Here is an 18,182-nt window from a genome sequence, read left to right as displayed (position 1 = left end):
TGATGAATGTCGAATTTTGGCTGTAAAAAGAAATTACCGTCTACAGCCGAGGGTGGTCAACCTCCACCTTCACTCGCTGCCACGCGGTTCTGACTGGACACTTTGTCATTTTGTGATTTATTTTCTCTTTCACATTTACATTTGCATTCTTTTATATTTTTGCCTTTTTTAAATCAAGAGAAAAAGATCTGTTGGAGATCTTTGTCGACATCATGCTTCCTGCCAGCACCTCAAAATCTGGAAAGGATTGGTCCTTACCTGCAACTTTTCTTGAGCTCTTAGCTTCACCATATCCTCAAATCTTGGACGAACTGATACCTGCGAACCCACCGACTCCGCCTTTAAAACTCTCGGAGCTAGCTCTGGAATCAGAGCCCCATCCATTTATAGATGCTCTTAGAACCATTCCAGACACATACACAGAGAAGGGCGCGCTTGCCTATAAATCCACATCTTCACATCTGGTTGATTTGTTTTTCGATTTTTCTCCAGGAATAAAGCCTGAGAGACTTTTCGAGTTACTCGAAGATTCCTGGAAAGAGGATTCTCTGGCGTGAGTGCTGAAACATATATTGTCATTTGGCAAGGGTAATGAAGACTCAGGACACTCAAAATCATCTTTCATGCTCGTTCTATCCACGAAGGTAAAGGGTTTAAGGATGGCTATTTTAGGGCAGTTGGCTGGCTTTGGCAGACTCATCCTCGCACTTTCCTGGAAAAGTATCTGGGTCTCTTTTCAGAGAGACGTTCATTAGTTAATTATCTAAATCAGTCTTCACCTCCTAGTTGCGCCAACATGTCCTCACCCTGTTGACGCAAGGATAGAAGCCAAGAAGCACCAAAGACAAGAAGATGCCGAACTCCAAAAGGGAAAAGTGTTGGATTTAGATGATATGGGTAATGTCGAGCTGGAACAACCTCCTGTGGAGTATTCCGCTCGGCCACACGGAACCTTTGATGAGTAAGTTTTGTTGTGACGGCAAGGTCATACGTTAACCAACAACTCCAAAAAGTCTTCTTGATCTTCTTGTTCTTCACATAAATGGACAATTGAGCCCATCTTTCAGCGATATGTTATCAGCTGTTGATGAGGCACTCGCTCCTGTTCAGCAGGAAGAGGGTTTCAAGAATTCTCGGATCGCCTCCCAAAATAGCAAAGGCGTAAAGCGTGACAGAAGCGGGTTTGCAAAAATACAAGCCTTGGCTGCTAAACGAATTGAAAAAGACCCGAATGATTTTGTAGCAAAACTATGGAAAACGCCTTCTCGTGTGTTTCATGCCCTTAGACACCAGCTCCAAACTGATTGTTTTTGCAGCTATAGCAAAGCATGCTCTGCTTGCTGATCGTCTGAAACAAGCTTTGTCGACGGATAAAAAGCTACAAGCTCTGTATCTTACAGTAGTTCACATATTTGAACAGTACCTCGTAAATGATTTGGCTTTACTTCATCAACATCAAGAATATCTTGTGTCTATCAAAAGTCAAGCTCAATTTTCGCCTCACCTGGCGTCCATCTCATTTGCAGCCAAATGGGCTCCAACGCCTGGTAAATCTGCAGACAAGCAACTTCATATCGCCACTGCAATTGCCATGAAACATTTTCCGGGAATTGATGTGTTACGGGCAAGAGAGTTGTTTCAGAAGAAGGTGCTGTCGCCACTAAGGAACGCATTATCTATTCCAGAGATACAAATGTCCAATGGCTCTTGGAAAATTGATTATACAAAGGTGGGTGCACTACTCACACTACATCTCATACCTAAATTGTTAATCACACTATCAGGTGCCATCTAGGGCAATGGCGCGACATGCGTCATCGTTTGCAGATCATGATTCAAAAAGCTTCCAAATTTACCTTGACAAGGTAGCGTCGGGGCGGGCCTCCATTTCAGGTGCAAGTCGTATGCCGCATGAACTTCTCTTCAACGGTGAGTATACCGGAAACAAGTGTAGTTGCTGACTAATGTTCAGCTGTCAACGGTAAAGATGTAATTACCAAACGAATTGCCGATTTGCAGTGGGCTACTCTTGTTAACTCTATCCGTTCAAGTTCGATGGGAACCATCACCAATAGCATCGCTATCGCAGACGTTTCTGGGTCAATGGGAAGTTATGAGCACGCTTATAAGACCAAAGATCCAGCACCTATCCTTCCTTGCCTTGCATTGACTCTCTTGCTTGCCGAGTTGGCATCTCCTCCCTGGCAGGGTTGCTTTTTCACCTTCTCCACGGATCCCAAATGTGAATTCATTGATACATCATTGCCTCTGTCTGAGCGAGCTTCCAAACTTTCTAACGCGCAATGGGGCATGTCCACAGAATTCTACAAGACTTACGAGTTGATTCTTGAGACCGCTCAACGCGAAGAACTCGCCCCCGAAAATATGATTAAAGTTCTTTTCGTCTTTTCTGATATGCAATTTGACGGAGCGGTAGGCAACAGTACCTTTGGTGAGACAGAGCATCAAACTATGAAGCGACGATTTGAAGAAGCTGGTTATGTTATGCCAGAGATGGTATATTGGAATTTGGCTCCTAGGGCCAATGGTACGCCAAAGCCCGTAAAGAGCAACGTAGAAGGAGTGACTTTGTTTTCCGGCTTTTCGGGTGCACTAATGAAATTTTTCTTTGGACAAGATGGCGATGTCAACGAAGATGATGACGACTTAATGGCAAATTATGAGAAAGTTGATATCAAAGAAGCTGAAGGAAATGAGGCAAACGAGACGAAAGATAAGAGAAAAACCAATCCTTTGGATCAAGTCCACAAAGCTATCGGCACCAAGCCCTTTCAAGACCTCAAGGTTTTTGATTAGTGTAGAGAGTCTCGAAAGCGAGTCCGTTTTATGTATTGGTAATGTGCATGAATCAGAAGAAAGCTCAAGCGACGGCCAACCCACACGCCTACATCTCGATTTCCATAAATCGCATTTGTTTAAAGGCTTGTTATCTAACATAAGCACAATGCAGTCGCTCCAAATACAGCTTTTGATATGAATAGATGTTTATACTCTACAATTATTTCTAAATTATACAATGACATCACGCCGCCAACGCTCTGGAAACCTCATTGCAATCCTCTCCAACAAACCCTCGTTCTTCCCGTCCTTTTTTATCCCACTTTTCCCAAATCAATTTCAATTCAGCCTTATCCCCATCTGCCAGTCCTCCTGTTTCGAGAGCTCCTACAAGAGTTCGCAATGCATTCTCCTCAAACTCGACATCATTCACACCTTGTTTTAATCCATCGATCAATGCTGTGAATATTCCTTCCACTTTCAGTCCCTCAATCAAATTGAGCGGGCGATCATTGACAAGAACAAGCTTGGACTTTTCCTCAATGATAATTTGAACCTCTTTTGGGATTTCACCTTTGTATGTCTCGCCCGACTGCATAACCAGAGTACCAACAAGAAACGCCATCTTCCTCTTCACCACACAATCAGAATCACAAACACCACGTTTAATAGCGGAATAACCTGTAGCTCCGTTTGATAAGGGAGCCATCAAAACAGACGAAGCTAATGGCCAGTGTTTAAGAGACGAAGAAAGGGCATAGGTAGCCTTGGCTCGAACTGAGGATGGATGGGAAATCGAGCTTGACGAGGGATAAATAATATCGAGAATACAAGGGAACACATTGTGCATAAAGAGCTAAAAGTCATTCTGTTAGCCTTAAGTTAATTAAATGCCAAGAGGTCAACTTACAGCTGCCTGAGCTATAATGTTATTTTGCACTGCTGTGCCGATAATCCAACACGTATGCGCCACAATTTCGGGATGGGGTGATGCGAGAAGGGTTATCAACGGATCCCATAGCTTGAGGATAGGCATATTGTTGGCATTATCAATCAGTTCAATCAACTATGGAAAAGACCATTAGCCTTAGTAGAACCAAAACCTTTCAACGAGACGTGCCATCTCAAAATCATCAAGCGCTTTCACCCGACTATCAATGGACTGATTTTCATCAGTTGCAATGGCCATCTTCTCCTTCATAATTATGCTATCTCCTTTGCCCATGATTAGATCCAACATCTCTGTTGTTAAGTCTTCTCTGTTTGCTCTTGGAAGCTCAACGCCAGCCGGCAAAGGCAACGGAAAACCTTCTTTGGGTGTTGCCGGACCAGGAGTTGATGCGGGAGAAAGGTCTGCAGGCGCTTTGTCTGAAAGATGAAGAGCAGAAGTGCCAGCGTGAGCTGTACCAGGAGTCCATTTAAGTTGAAGTTGGTTGTCATTGCTTAGGTCTGTATTTTGATTGGCCTTGGCTTCCGTAGAGGCCGTGACAGACCACCTGAGAAGTTCATTGAGAAGATCAGGCATAGTCTTTGTTAATGATTCTGTGAAATAAACAAATGTAATAAAGAAACAAAAGAAAACTTTCCAACTCCATAAGAATGATACAGAGCGCTGAGAAAAACCAAAAGTCACGTGATCTATACCTCATGTGCCTAGAAACTTCTACAAATATTTCCATTCTATGTCATAATCGGATTCTTCAAAAAAAAAAAAACCTCCAGTACCCAAGATTTTTGAGTGGTCCCTCACTCTGATACTAACTAGGTGCTTCTCCACTTGATTTTACCGATTGAAAGACTCTAGATGCTCTTACGGAGCTATGGCCGAAAATGTGTTGTGAATCATTTTCTTCTTTATATCTTTGCTAGATTAACATCTTTAGTATGCCAATCTTTGTTTTTTCATCAAGCAGCGTCAGATACCCCTCCACTTTCGTGATTCTACGCGTATGTCTGTGCTCAGACGCGCTCATGGGCATTATCAATCATCTTTCATAACTTTTACTCCAATCTTTCTTTATATAAAACATGCAAGAGCAAGCAAGCATTTCCGTCATTTCGCATCATACCCGCTTTGTTTTTCCAGACTTCTCTCCAATACAGCCAAACATTAGCTATACGTAAGTTGCTAGAAAGGCAAGACTGCCGTCAGCATACTGATACATTTCTCGAATTCAGCGAGGCATCACCAAGCCACGCGCAATACCCACATATCACTCTTCCAGGCACTGCATACTTCACGACCAAGACCCCTAAGCATCTTATTGACCTTTTTCATACCCATTTTCAAGTCGTTGACAGTCCTCGAAGAATAATTTATATCTTCTCGCCAAGCAGCAGCGACCCTGACGCCATTGCATTGAGGAACTTGGGAGCAGTAATATATAATGTCAATTGGATATTGGAGTGTTTAAGAAAAAACGAAATGGTGCCACTGATGGATTGGGCTTTTGATTTCCTTGAAAATCACACTCCTGACCAATCGCGTCGGACAAGAACAAAGAAATGGGTGAATACTGATGCTAGTCAAGGCACAACGCTTGTCAACACACCTTCCACAGCTTGTACTTCTGCTTCTCCACCGTCCACCGCTTTTCATACTCGAATTATCCGCGCTACGGCTCACTGCAACCATCTTTTCACTCCGTCACCACGCAAAACTCATCTGCAAGCTGATCAAAGCAAACCATCATCTAACAAAATGCTTCGCCTTACCAGAACGCGTTCAGACCTTTTAGTGTCGCCAGTGCCCATGAAGCGAAAATTGATTGCCGATAAAAATCAGTATAAGCCCACGGGAGTGCTTCAATTGTCGTTCTTACAAGAAAAGAATGACTCAAAAGGAAGTGATACAGAAGTGGACGAAACGTCTCCTGAAAAACCTTGCCTAAGCGACAGTATTATGCTCGGTTCCAGTCTTTCAAGCATCTCTCCTGAAGACTTGCACATGCCATCTCAAAAACAGAAAAGTAGTCAGGCTTCAGAACTAACAACGGTCAAGAAAGAAGAGGAGCAAGATGGGTCTTCAGTCTGTGGAGTCAGACTAGGGTCTGAAATATCTGAAGAGGAAATGTCTGAAGATTTGGAAAATGAGGTTCCCACTTTTCTCTTTGATGATACATTGAGAATGCTGCAGGCACAAGACACGGTGAGAAAACGGAGAGCAAAACATGCTTGATTGCGCGACACGACCGAATACCGCAAGATAATTATCGAGTACCAGATTGAGAAAGAATTAAAATTACATTGAATACGCAAGCCATTGGCGTTGTATATGGGTAGAGACTGTTGCAACATAACATGCACTGATTCAAAATGACTCATCTGGTCCATCTATCTGACCTCAGATGTAATGCGAAAAGAGTCTTAACAATTGGAATGTACGGAGATGAAGACGCCTATCTGCGTGATCAAGCAAAAAGGGTAGCAGGCGATCCCATCATTTAAATCAAGTCTCGAACATAATGAGGCCACATCTCCTTCTGGTTTTGAGACGACTCTCGCATATTCAGAACTTCGTTTTATGTGCACCGTCAGCATGAGGCAATCTAATAGCGAAATACGCTGGTCGTTCATTCGAACGGAGACAATTTGGCAATATTTTTAAATACAAATGAAAGATTGTGTGTACCCTTGGCGTCAGACAATGTCAGAGGGCGGAAAGTTGTCCCGATCTCAGTGCGTTACAATCTTGTTTTTAATTATCACTTGAATAGTTGTTGATCTGAGAAGTTCTGATGCAATGTCTCATACACGAAGAAAAAACAATGAAAATATGACTCTTTCATTTGTAGGGACCAGCATCTCCGTCATGCTCAGAAACCTATTTAGGTGGATGATACGCAAAATGTGCTCCATATCCTTCCTCCCAGCACTATCAATGACCACTATTTTCGATTCTATTAGAATAGCTCTTTGGGCTCTCAATACCTTCCTCTTGATCTCCCCTCAACTCCATCGGCTTCATCATCATCACTGCCCGTAAACGGACTTGCTTTGTCACCAGGACTATTAATCGTACCAGCAGTGCCTGATCTTGTTCTTCCACCGAAGGGGGCTTTGGGAGGACTAAGATAAGTACCATTTATGTTTTGGCTCAAGTCAAGAATGTTGTTGCTTGAAACGGCGCGGCGGCTTGGAGGGGGAGGAGGGGGGGCCTTTTTGCCGCTCACAGAACGGATGGCGGCAGGTTGAGGAGATACAGCAAGTGGAGCAGTAAACTGATGGTCTGCATCAGAAAATGAATGTTCTGCCTCGCTTTCAAAATCCGAGTTGAAGCTTAAATTTGGGGAAGGAGGGATATTGGCTACAGTAGTGGTATGGACAACAGGTGGAGGCAGGTCGCGCCTTCCGGGCATAGGAGGCGGAACAGCCATGACAGGAGGTGGGACGTATTCTTCTGTATACGTTTTTGGGAACATTCCAGTTTTGCCATTAGTCTCCGATTCGCCAATCCACCAATCGTCATTAATCTCCTTCTCCACTCTTACGACCATTCCAACTCTCAAGCCAAGCTCCTCCTCCGAGTTTGGTTGATAATCGTACAATGCTTTGACGTAATGTGTGTTAGGGTTAACATGGCGTGCAGGAGCAGACGGTGAAGTCAAGGCTCGACGCAATCTTGGAGTAGGGTCATAAGTGTTATTGAAGGAGGTTGAAGATGAGGCAAAATGAGACTGAGAGACTCCTTGTATCTGTGGCTTTGAATATGATACAGAGTCAAATTCCTCTTGCTCTTCATCCGAATGCAACGCCGTTCGGCTCTCACTAAATTTATCTTTCTTCTTGTCTTTCTTTGACGTAGCTATGTTTGACAAACCACTCTTTCTACCCAAAGATCCAAATGACGATAGCATAGACTTTTTCTCCTTGGACTTTCCTGATGAAGAGGCGTTGCTTTGAGAACGCGAGCGTCCGGTCGTTGATTCTTCCTCGGAAGAGGCAACAGCATTGTGTCGTGAGGTATGGGAACGCGTCATTAACGCACGACTCAGAGAACGCGTTGATGTTACAGTGTTGCTTCGAGACCGGGTTTGAGTATTAGCTCTGGGTCTGGAACTTGTCAAACATCAGTTGAGACTTAGTTCAGTTGTAAATGAAGTCGTACCTAAGACTGCCCCACGCATTCTTCAAATCATCCAAAATTCCTTGACACTTGGCATGATAATCTACTTCTGCTTCAAGGAGGTCTACCAGTAGGGCGTACTGCTGAGCTTCAGCTTCCTGAATGTTGATCATCCTTGCATGAACTTCCTCTTCTACTTCTTCGCTAATGAATGATTAAGCTGTCTACATCATCTTGACGACGAAAAGAAAAAGAAACATACAACCTTTGTTTGGCGAGATTGATCTCTTCTTCCAATATTGTGGGGTCTTTTTTGCTATTTTGGGTTCTACTAATAGCGGCATCAAGGGCCAGCCTTGTGGTTTTGTAAGCTACATCGACATATCCCCTTGATTGAACTTACCTTCTAGAATCTAGTTTCTTTCTCAACGTCTTGTATTCATTTACCGCAGCAAGCGCAGATTCTGTAATCTGGTCGGTAACGCAACAGAAAACTAAATTGGAGTCTAATAAACTCACCCATTCCTGCAACATAACCATCACCGAGACGAGAAGCAAACTCTTCTTGAGCCTTGACGAGGTCAGCTTTACCATTGAAAAAAATTTAAGCTATCAGACTTACAGAAGCTAGTTTACAGCGCGCTCTACCGTACTTTGATAATGCGTCTCCTACATTCTGGTAAGCTTCGCCACCTCTAGAGCCAGAAATGCATGACTCACCATAGTCATCTCCAATTTCTTCTCCATAGTCAATCATGACTAAACCGAGAGCCTCCGTGTAGGTAACTTTGTCCTTCCCAGCTCCAGCCGGTGGATAAGGATCAGCAGAAGCCTTGGCTTTGACAAGCTGTTCAAAAAAAGGAAGCGAGGTTGCATGTAAACTAAATAGCGGTTTCAATCGTCAGCAACTCTTGAGCGCATGTTGATGAATCGATAGCTATTTCTGGTTTCCCATTTTTGCAACGGCTTAGTAGCTAAGAATATCAAGACATGGCTCAAAACTCCGTACAACCGTTGGAAAAACATCCTGTTCTCTGGCAGGAGGGACCCGAGACTTTGGCGAGCGCTCAGTATGGGATGCTTTGGACTTACCGTTCTATACCATAACGTCGTATTTCAATTTCTTGTTCAAGGTCAAGAAACTCTTGCGATAGCTGTGTCTTCTCACCCGAGAACACCTACAGTTAAGAAGTCAATACAGTATTTGACAGATTAAAGCATGAAAGTTCTCACTTTCTCAGACGTCCATTGAGTCACTTTCCCAAGCTGACGAGTACCAAGGCTTCAGCTCACATTGACAACAACATGATGGTTTGAATATCTTACCTGTTTGAGAGCTTTTCGCTGCATTTCAAGATGACAATCCTAATGCAATAGAATGCGAAAAGTACAAAGATGGAAATGAATCGTCAGATGTGTCGTCCCACCTTTCTGTCATAAACAACAATAGAATAAAGAAAGGTGTAGACCTCCACCTTGTCATTTAATATTTCCAGATTTGATTCCGCTAATCCCTTTGCCAACTCTTAAAATTACTTCTAATACCTCAAACGTGGGGCCCCACTACTTCTATTTTCGTTCCGTTGTTTCCTGCGTTTTTCCCATCTCCACTTTTAAAGTTGATCTTTCATCTGTATTCCGACGTCTGACCCTATAGTGAAGCAAGAACGACATTTTTAAAGGAGACTTATAAAGAAGGCTAGATGAGTTAACCAAGCTCAGCTTCAATCGGACGGCCATTACTCTACCTTCTATGGAATTCTTAGCTCTTGGAATCTTCTATTAGCCTTTGCTTCTTGACCTCTTGCAGAAGCCCGTTAAAACGTTTTTTATTACTATATATTACCTCTCTGGCGGCTCTTTGTGAGCTACATTGTCTCTTTCTGTGATGTGTTTTCCAGATACCCAGAAACCTGGCTACTCAGCAGTCACGCAATCTCCTACTTCTATCGTGTCGCCCAAGCTTGCTGGACAGAAGCAACAAGGTGACTTAGCTGAGGCAGGCAATGGCAAGGTCAACAATATCTCTTATCTAATTGTATCTGGTGGTACAGGCGCAAATTTTATCGCTGGTGCTTTTGGGCATTCCCCGGCATTTGTGTTGCCAGTGTCGGATGATGGAGGATCAAGCTCAGAAATCTTGAGGTGCTTTGGAGGGCCTTCTATTGGAGACATACGTGCGTTTTGACGTCTTTGCAAGGTTGTAGGGCTAAGGCTGTCTGATAGGTTCTCGATTGATAAGGCTCATACCTCTGGCGCAGAACCCAAGTACGAGGGAAGACAAGGAACGAGCTGCTATTTACCGCCTAATGGCTCACCGTTTTCCGGCTGACTCTTCTGAGAATGTCGTCAGAGACATGTGGCATGAAATTGTTGAGGGTAAAAGCTGTTTATGGGAAGGGATCGGTGAGGACAAGAAAGAGTGCATCAGAGGTGAAACCTTTTAGCCAATAAGTGACGGGTAGCTGACAAGCGGACAGCCTTCCTAGTTCATTTTGAGACCCAGTGTCTCAAGAGAGCCCATAAACGCTTTTCTTTTCGAAACTTTTCGCTTGGAAATGGCTTTCTCACAGGCGCTCGCGACTTGTTTGGCAGTTTACCTTCTGCAGTCTTTCTCTTCAAATCCGTCGCAGGAGTTTCATCGGGAGCTCAAGTGATACCATGTATCAACACAAACCAGACGGTTACAATCGCTGCAGAGTTGACCAATAGAGACACTCTAGTCGGCCAATGCAATATCTCACATCCGAGCCCTGATGCTTCTCCAACGAGTTCTTTGAGCACAGTCACCCAAAAAATATTTCAAAAAGGCCTTTCTTCTATGCCTCCAACTCTCAGAAGCCATTTTAGGAAAGATTCAAGGACATTTGATACGCCTGACGCTATTACCTCCTCTATTCATCAGGAGAGTACTGATTGGCAGGTAAAACATGATGAAGAGGAGAAAGACATGAGTAATCTTGCTTATAGAAAGGGCGAGGGCGAGGTACCGTTGGATGCCAAGATAAAGAGAGTATTTTACATCAACCTTTACGGACAGGTGGGTCATTTGCTAAGTCGTCTTTGAATATATCTAAGACTTACGTTGAGTATTAGGAGATATACCCCGACCCCAACACGGATTTTCTAGAGTCTCTACACAAGCGCGACGTTCTGGTCTACTCCTGCGGCTCTCTATGGACATCCATTGTTCCCTGTTTGGCCCTGAGATCGCTTGCAAAACAGATTGCTACTTCGCCTACCCTTCGTGCCAAGGTCCTTCTTGTCAATTCTAACAACGACCGCGAGACATCCAACTACCTTGTATCAGATCACGTGGCAACAATACTGGCCATGTTGAGGCACTACGATAAGCCTAAAACAAACAAATCTCATGAGCAGTCTTTGCTTCAAACAGAGTACAAGGCAAAAGAGCTGATTAGTCATATAGTTTGGTTGGATGGGTGTCGAGTGGAAATTGATGAAGAAGAAATACTTGTAAGCACCTGAGATGCTCAAATTTCATCACGATAAAGCTAATCCTTGAATCAGCGGCTGGGAATAAAGATAATTAAGGTTCCTCAAATCATTCATGGAGCAAAATCAGGCGAGACACCATTATTTAGCAATGAAGTTGTTGAATGGGCAATGGACCAAGTTCTTTGTGACGTGGATCCTTGGTAAATAGATCTATGTTGTTGTTGAGAACCTCATCTTAGTAGACTATAGTATATATCTGTCAATATCTATTCGTAGTGTTATTTAATATACAACTAGATTTAACAATTTTTAAATCCATTTGAACAAAATAAAGTCCCCCAGGACTTGGCATCAAAATATCTCAGAAATTGACTTGTAGGATTCAAATTATTGATATTCCCTATACCAACTTGTCATTGTAATTACAACCAATGTCTAAACTTCAATCCGTAAGCATTTCTCTTATAATATTCATATGCTGTCTATATTCATTTGGTGTATCGTCACAGTCCAAATCGTTTATTTCAAAAATTGCAGATATAAAAAGCAACGAGATGGTACGCTACTTTTCAATCGTGCTTGCAGTTTAATTCATCATCTATCTATAAGGCCTTGAATGAGCAAGGCCTACCGTTTCATGAAATCCGGGAAACACTTCAAGGAGTAACGATTGGTCCTCCGCCGCCTGTCTCTGACACCTTGGTCTTTAAAGAAATTTTGGAAGAAGCGGATGATTACTGGTCACAAGAAGCTATAAAGCGCCGTGCCAAGTTGAAAAGAAGAGTGTTTCGTGAAGGTGATGGCAGTGATGAAGAAGAGTTCAACGAGGAGTTGACAAAAGTGAAAACGCAGACAGAAAACGCCACGTCTATCCATCCTCCCACTTTGTCTCCAACTTTATCTGTTCAACATACGTCTCTACCATCATCGCCCAAAACACCGCCAACTCACAGCATTATTCGCAACCCTGGTTCAGAACCTGCTCACAAATCAAACTCGGCATTGCAATTACCAGCAAAGAAAAAAGTCGTATCTTTTGATCCAGCCATACTTATCTCCCCTGAATCTCCTGAGACAGAACCACCATTTGCAAACAGACTTGGCTTTCCTCTACCCCTAGTAACAGAAGAAGATGAATGGCACCCAAAGCCTGTGCCTGTCATTAATGTACCAAAGCCAAGAACAAAAGGTGGAGATGGATTTGCTGGATTCAAAAAGGGGTTCCTTGGGCCTCCGCGAGTGAGAAGTATTGCAGATGACTTGCAAAATACTTCTTCTACCTCTTCCGTGGAAAACGTCCCATCGCCGGATCAGCAGATGCCTGTATCTCAAAGATCGAAGAAGAAATCCCTCTTTGCCCAACGTTTAGCTGATGAAGAAGTAGATGTCTCTGCTCCTGTCACCTCCTCCAGTAATCCTGGTACTCAGTCTGCAAAGTTTGTTCCAAAACTACCAAGGATGACAGAAAATAAAGGCGCGGGTGCTGTCAAGGAATCCGTAGTGGAAAAACCGCTTTTTGTTCCCAGAAGTAATACTGAGAAAGTAATCAAAAAGCCAGTCGTGCCAAACGAGGCCGCCGCAGTTTCAAAGAAGGTCGAGAGAGGTAATAACATGGATGGGTTTTCACCTTCAATTCCTACCAACAACCCAACAACGACATCCACTGCGACTGTTTCCGACTGTATATCACGAGCAAACCAAGGAATCTCTGAGAATGAAGAAAATTCGGAGGGCTCTTTTATTCAATACTCGGATGACTCTGAAGATGAGTATGATCTCGACGATGCTTTGCTTGCTCGAGAAGTGGCCCTAGAGTATCACAAACGCCACGTTTACACGTCTATGAATCATGACCCTCTTGAGATCCCTATGAATGTTGAAGAAAACAAAGAGGAAAACAGAAATAACGGGATCCCACTCGGCGTTTTACTGGGATTACCGAGCATCCAGCAAAAAGAACAAGGGCAAGTGCCTATCATTGTGAATCCTACACCGGATGACTTGAAGAAATTTGTGAGGGTGGGAAAATTGGAGAATGGTAACCTTATACTTGCACCCGGCCAAGAGGGCCTGTCTGATTCAGAAACTGATGGGGATGATAATCAAGGTGAGAATGAGGATGAGACAAGAGAAAAGCAGGAGAGAAGGCAAGAGGTCAAAAGACGAAGAGATAAAGTTAGAAAACAGTTAATGGGTTTGCCGGTGGAGGAAAGTGAGACGCCGTCTGGTAAAATAACAGGACTGACTGATGCAAATAAAGACGGGCTGCCTGCAACCTTGGCTTCCACAGTCACCGAGAGGCCTGTAGGCGTTCAGCATGGACTGGGTTCCACTTCAACATCAAATCTGGTGGAAACGAAGGCAGAAATATCAGACAAAAAGGTGTCTAGATTTAAAGCGGCTCGCATGGCAGCCAGTCAACGATAATCAATTGCTAAGACAATGGGCGTGGGTCGCAGACAACTGGCTTGTTCATTTATATGTACCACAGATCCCAAGTCTATGCATAAACAGCATCATAACAAAGCCAACGACATCTCAAGCAGCTTCTCCTCCAGTGGAAAGAAGCTTGTCTAAACCTTCTTCTACATCTTTAATCTTTCCAAGAAGAATTTTTATGGCTTCTGGTACAAGCTCTTCAGGCTTGTACTGACCTGTGGATTCAACATTGACTGAAAGCAATTCAGTGTAATCATACAAGAAAAAGAAACAGTGTGCTCACAGATAAAGTGATCCCGTATTCTTGTGAGTTGTACCAGATCCTGAAACTCTGGATGTCTCAACACCTCTCTCGAAACAGTGTCCTTCCTGGTGTTCTTGATCACACACTGATCCTGTCCATCCTTATTCTTTTCAATCTCAACAACACCTGGCGGAAAACAATTTTTGAATTTTTCTTGATATTCTTGTGGAATAGGGCCACGCAAAATTATATGTGGGAGGAGTCTATACGAGGCAGTTGCTACAGGAGAATACTTTGCGTGATCGGCTCCAATTCCCTTCCTCGCAAAACAGTGCAAATCCACCTGCTGCCCCGGTCTCATTTTCACCAACAATATGTCGTTGTCCACCGGCTTGGGCGGTTTGCCTTTATATGTCTGTTTCTGTGCGCCGGAAGGTACCCATGTAAGCATACCAGAGTATACATTAGAATCATAGTAGAGTCTTTGAGGGTCAGTTTCGTTGCGGTCAACATTAGGGCGACGGTCGCATCGTACTCGAAGGTCAAAAACAAGAGTATCATGTTCGTGGGGTGGAGAATTGGCAGAAGCTTCTTGAACATGAGCAATCATGGTATGAAACAATATAAAAAAAATTACGTCGATATTTAAGACTGCGAGGGTCAACCTGGAGAGGGACAAGACCAACACGATGACAGAGGACTTCATCCTGCATGATAGAAGTATTGTTCCAGACATAAACCTCTTCAATTGCAATCGTAGGAACCTGCCTCAATGTCAGTGATTAGCATACCAAGAGCTGTCTGACCCGCCTCGGCAATCAATGTTCTTCTCAGAGCATTAGCAATAGCGGCATCCACACCAACCAAGTCAAATTCTATTGTAGATGGTGTCAAGCGCTGTACCGAAGCGATAAGACTCTACAATCGTCACAAAATGAGCCTAACATTCTTCATTCAAGCATTTTTATTACCTTTTTGAACTGTTTGAGATCCCAAGAATGATCTTCTCCTGGATAATGTCCAGGAAACTCTGAACCAGCGACCTGATCTGTTCAGTCAGAGCCTACCACCACCTTCTTGATAGAACCCACGTTCCCAACTCTCTCAGGCAGAACTTGTACGTGTCTCCTCTTATTATCTAAGGAGCCGACCATTTTATAGTTGTAATTGTATGTGTCTTTGAAATGATTAAAGTTATTAAAAAGTCAACTTTTAAAGTGAGCGGCTAGATAGACTTTGACAAGCGGAGATATAGGAAGCTCCGCGTCTGGTCACTGTTACGTAACTCTATATTTCATGGGGTTTTTTTCAGGCACGAGATGAGCCGAAGTTAACTGGCGTCTTTGGGTTGTTAATATAATAGAGAATTCTTAATGATTTTTGTTTTCTATATCTTTTTTTCTTCTTGTCCAGTGGTTACAAGGAGGATACATTGGCCAAATAACGAAGAATCAAGCTATTTAGAGACAAGAAATTTGCAAGAGAGAGTGGCTAAAAGAATTGGCAAGGCTGATCCATGGCACCCAAAGGTTGTTATTGTATCTTGTTCACCAATCCTCATTGCACCTCCAATGCCACCTCCATCGTTGGAATCTAGCGACCCCGTTCGGTCTGATAGCTCATCAGTTGCTGCCAAGGATACACAGCAAAAGAGTCATCCTTATTCAAAAGCATCCATCTTGCGCCAGACAGTGTCCGCCTTGTCAACATCAGGGAGTCATCAGATTGATCATGTAACAAGAGGAAGGAAAATTCTTCGCTTTACACAGGCCATAACGGATAGCGCTACCTTTGCGATTGATGAAGATGGCAACAATGCCTGTTTCCCAGACAAGGCTCTGGAAGAAGGACGGCTAGGAAAAAAAGGTTTACCTTATGATCAAAGAAATTTTCTCTCTAGCGAACCTGGAACTCCCAACTTTTCTGAGGCGTAAGTATGCTAACAGTTCGGCTCATCCATAAGCTGAGTTGCTTTCACCATTCTAGTGCCGATCAAATACGACGAACTCTATCCCTGGCCTCTCTTGACTCTCTTATTCTTTTATCTGCCAATCACGCTGAAAGAACACGATTTTTTGCCGAAGTATCTCGCGCTGGGCGTGACCTCGTCTGGCGGAAAGAGAGCGAGAGACGCCTTTTGCCTTCTAACAACGAACGCGCAGCTTTACTGGCTCTTAAGCGTGGATTACGTGGGTCATATATGTCAAATTTTTTGATGAGCTGACACCCACGACAGGTTCTTTCATTCTAGCATTCTCCGTCCGATCAGGTATCAATATCCTATTGCTACTCTTTCGCCTTCTACGTCGCCGCAAATCAAAAACGACCTTACGTCTACTTATATATACAGTGTTTGCTCTCGATTCGTGGCGCTTTGGGGGTATGATGGGAACATTCACGTTTCTTTACATATTTACCCTCCACATCCTTCGTCTCGCGCCTCCATTGACCTATTACAAAAGACGTCTCAAGCATGGTCTATGGAACAGGGCGACGTTTGGGCCACCAGAGCGTGAAGGAGCAGAAGGGGAGAGGAGGTGGCAGGCAGCTGTGGCTGGTGCAGTTGGTTCATTAGGACTTTTGTTCGAGAGCAAATCGCGGCGGACGGGTGTAGCTCAACAGTACGTGTCTCTGCTCTCATCCGTAAACTTACTATAACAGAATGTTTGTACGAGGTTTACAAGCATCTTACAACCAGTATACCCCTCGTATGGGTTTACACATCCCCTACGGAGACTTAATAGTTTTTGGAGCATGCTGTGGGCAGATTATGTTTGCTTTCCTGATGAGTCCCGAAACGATACCCAAAGAGTATTATTCGTGGTAAGTGACTCTTAAGTAGCTTATACATTGCTTGGTTCATAAAACGCTTCTCACAGGATTCGGTCTGCATCAAGAGTCCCAGAATTTGCCATTCAAGCAAATAGGAGCCTAGTTCGAAATAACATAATTGACGAAAATATGGCACAGAAAGCTCTTGATTACAAAGTATAAATCTTTTTTGTTATTCAAGGTTATTTCGAGAGCAAGACCTGATTAGATTCCAGTTGATTACCCCTTCAAATCGCAGGCAGCTCAAGGTTGTATTGCAACAAATCCGCGACGGCGCAAAGTTGACTTCTGTTCCCTGGTACGCTGAAATTTTTTCTCATCCGTTTTATCATATCTGATTTACTCATCCTTATTGGCAGCGAGATGGTTCACCCATGGTGCAATTCCTGCGTTGAAACGAATTTTCGCCGCTTCTTTGCTGTTTACCGATTCATGCTTCCTGTCTACTCGGCTCTTCACCTTATACCCATGCTTGTCCTCCGTCGACACCACTTTAAACGAGACCCATTAGGAATGCTTAGACGAGCCGGATGGGGCATCACAAGGAGCTGTTCGTTTTTAGGAATGTTTGTAACAATCTATCAGAGTAAGCTCATGGTTCCCAAACGACCAAGTGACCATACAAGGAAAGTGCTGATGGACTGAAAGCTTTGTTTTGCGCAAGAGTCCAAATTCTTCAGCACCAACACGGGACTCAAGGATTGAGGGATCTATTGAAAAAGAAGCAGGTTTTTTGGGCAATGGGATTTACGACTTGCCTATCGCTTTTGCTTGAAGAGAAGGTATGCAGTTTTTTCATTGTTTCTCGCCCAATTCACACAGAGCCACTGACGCCACCAACAAAGAAACGCCGAGCAGAGCTAGCCATGTACGTCTTGCCCAAAGCCCTCGAATCCGCTTGGTCCAGCGCAAAAAGAAGGGCGTGGGTTCCGATTGTACCGTTTGGAGAAGCTGTGTTAGGAATGGCGGCCATGGGAATGGTTATGGATGCTTACAAGGTGCGTCACCTACTTCCTATGGTTTGGAAAGAAAAGGCTGAGTTGGTGACTTTGCAATTAGCATCAGCCAGAGGCAATGAGTGGATTTGTAAGGAAGCTGTTGTTCCAGCTTGTAGGACCTGTGTAAATTTCACACATAAAAGGCTAGCTTCTAAAATCTGTAGCTGTAAACAAAACTGTTGATACAACTGTATGTGGTGATAGTGATCTTTACTTGTATAGATGTAGCATAGCTGTTGTCTCCATGTGAGATGAAAGTGTCTCCGAGGAAGGAATACGGATTTTATGAGCTCAGATCTGCAAACAAGATGAATATATGGTGCAAATAGATATTGGCATACAATGA

At 43.6% G+C, this 18,182-nt stretch overlaps 8 protein-coding genes across 8 annotated transcripts; 5 read left to right on the top strand and 3 right to left on the bottom strand.

The window, feature by feature from the left end:
• Positions 1 to 212: 212 nt before the first annotated feature.
• Positions 213 to 2,817, top strand: L203_100193 (uncharacterized protein; the record flags this gene model as incomplete). The annotated part of the gene is made up of 7 exons (XM_066209655.1): positions 213 to 553; positions 604 to 720; positions 773 to 961; positions 1,014 to 1,267; positions 1,317 to 1,729; positions 1,785 to 1,929; positions 1,973 to 2,817. 7 exons carry the CDS (start codon positions 213 to 215, stop codon positions 2,815 to 2,817), a joined length of 2,304 nt encoding a protein of 767 aa, XP_066065752.1.
• A 226-nt stretch (positions 2,818 to 3,043) lies between these two features.
• L203_100192 (uncharacterized protein) lies at positions 3,044 to 4,324 on the bottom strand (the record flags this gene model as incomplete). The annotated part of the gene is made up of 3 exons (XM_066209654.1): positions 3,044 to 3,655; positions 3,710 to 3,865; positions 3,920 to 4,324. 3 exons carry the CDS (start codon positions 4,322 to 4,324, stop codon positions 3,044 to 3,046), a joined length of 1,173 nt encoding a protein of 390 aa, XP_066065751.1.
• A 503-nt stretch (positions 4,325 to 4,827) lies between these two features.
• L203_100191 (uncharacterized protein) lies at positions 4,828 to 5,977 on the top strand (the record flags this gene model as incomplete). The annotated part of the gene is made up of 2 exons (XM_066209653.1): positions 4,828 to 4,919; positions 4,978 to 5,977. The coding sequence occupies 2 exons, from the start codon at positions 4,828 to 4,830 to the stop codon at positions 5,975 to 5,977; spliced, it is 1,092 nt and encodes a 363-aa protein (XP_066065750.1).
• A 745-nt stretch (positions 5,978 to 6,722) lies between these two features.
• Positions 6,723 to 9,214, bottom strand: L203_100190 (uncharacterized protein; the record flags this gene model as incomplete). Its single annotated transcript, XM_066209652.1, has 10 exons — positions 6,723 to 7,857; positions 7,907 to 8,068; positions 8,127 to 8,219; positions 8,268 to 8,328; positions 8,384 to 8,435; positions 8,487 to 8,533; positions 8,585 to 8,745; positions 8,957 to 9,042; positions 9,098 to 9,130; positions 9,191 to 9,214. 10 exons carry the CDS (start codon positions 9,212 to 9,214, stop codon positions 6,723 to 6,725), a joined length of 1,854 nt encoding a protein of 617 aa, XP_066065749.1.
• A 538-nt stretch (positions 9,215 to 9,752) lies between these two features.
• On the top strand, positions 9,753 to 11,527 carry L203_100189 (uncharacterized protein; the record flags this gene model as incomplete). Its single annotated transcript, XM_066209651.1, has 5 exons — positions 9,753 to 10,041; positions 10,091 to 10,297; positions 10,345 to 10,904; positions 10,961 to 11,341; positions 11,396 to 11,527. 5 exons carry the CDS (start codon positions 9,753 to 9,755, stop codon positions 11,525 to 11,527), a joined length of 1,569 nt encoding a protein of 522 aa, XP_066065748.1.
• Positions 11,528 to 11,754: 227 nt separating this feature from the next.
• Positions 11,755 to 13,750, top strand: L203_100188 (uncharacterized protein; the record flags this gene model as incomplete). The annotated part of the gene is made up of 3 exons (XM_066209650.1): positions 11,755 to 11,772; positions 11,833 to 11,880; positions 11,933 to 13,750. The coding sequence occupies 3 exons, from the start codon at positions 11,755 to 11,757 to the stop codon at positions 13,748 to 13,750; spliced, it is 1,884 nt and encodes a 627-aa protein (XP_066065747.1).
• Positions 13,751 to 13,861: 111 nt separating this feature from the next.
• L203_100187 (uncharacterized protein) lies at positions 13,862 to 15,160 on the bottom strand (the record flags this gene model as incomplete). The annotated part of the gene is made up of 6 exons (XM_066209649.1): positions 13,862 to 13,995; positions 14,046 to 14,594; positions 14,644 to 14,770; positions 14,817 to 14,924; positions 14,978 to 15,049; positions 15,098 to 15,160. The coding sequence occupies 6 exons, from the start codon at positions 15,158 to 15,160 to the stop codon at positions 13,862 to 13,864; spliced, it is 1,053 nt and encodes a 350-aa protein (XP_066065746.1).
• Positions 15,161 to 15,577: 417 nt separating this feature from the next.
• On the top strand, positions 15,578 to 17,963 carry L203_100186 (uncharacterized protein; the record flags this gene model as incomplete). The annotated part of the gene is made up of 10 exons (XM_066209648.1): positions 15,578 to 15,936; positions 15,993 to 16,195; positions 16,243 to 16,649; positions 16,705 to 16,829; positions 16,886 to 16,994; positions 17,054 to 17,136; positions 17,198 to 17,424; positions 17,487 to 17,620; positions 17,684 to 17,836; positions 17,898 to 17,963. The coding sequence occupies 10 exons, from the start codon at positions 15,578 to 15,580 to the stop codon at positions 17,961 to 17,963; spliced, it is 1,866 nt and encodes a 621-aa protein (XP_066065745.1).
• Between the last annotated feature and the right edge of the window lie 219 nt (positions 17,964 to 18,182).

Source organism: Cryptococcus depauperatus, chromosome 1 (assembly GCF_001720195.1).
Source record: "Cryptococcus depauperatus CBS 7841 chromosome 1, complete sequence".
Classification (NCBI taxonomy): Eukaryota; Fungi; Basidiomycota; class Tremellomycetes; order Tremellales; family Cryptococcaceae; genus Cryptococcus; species Cryptococcus depauperatus.
This window is presented reverse-complemented; position numbering and strand designations above follow the sequence as displayed.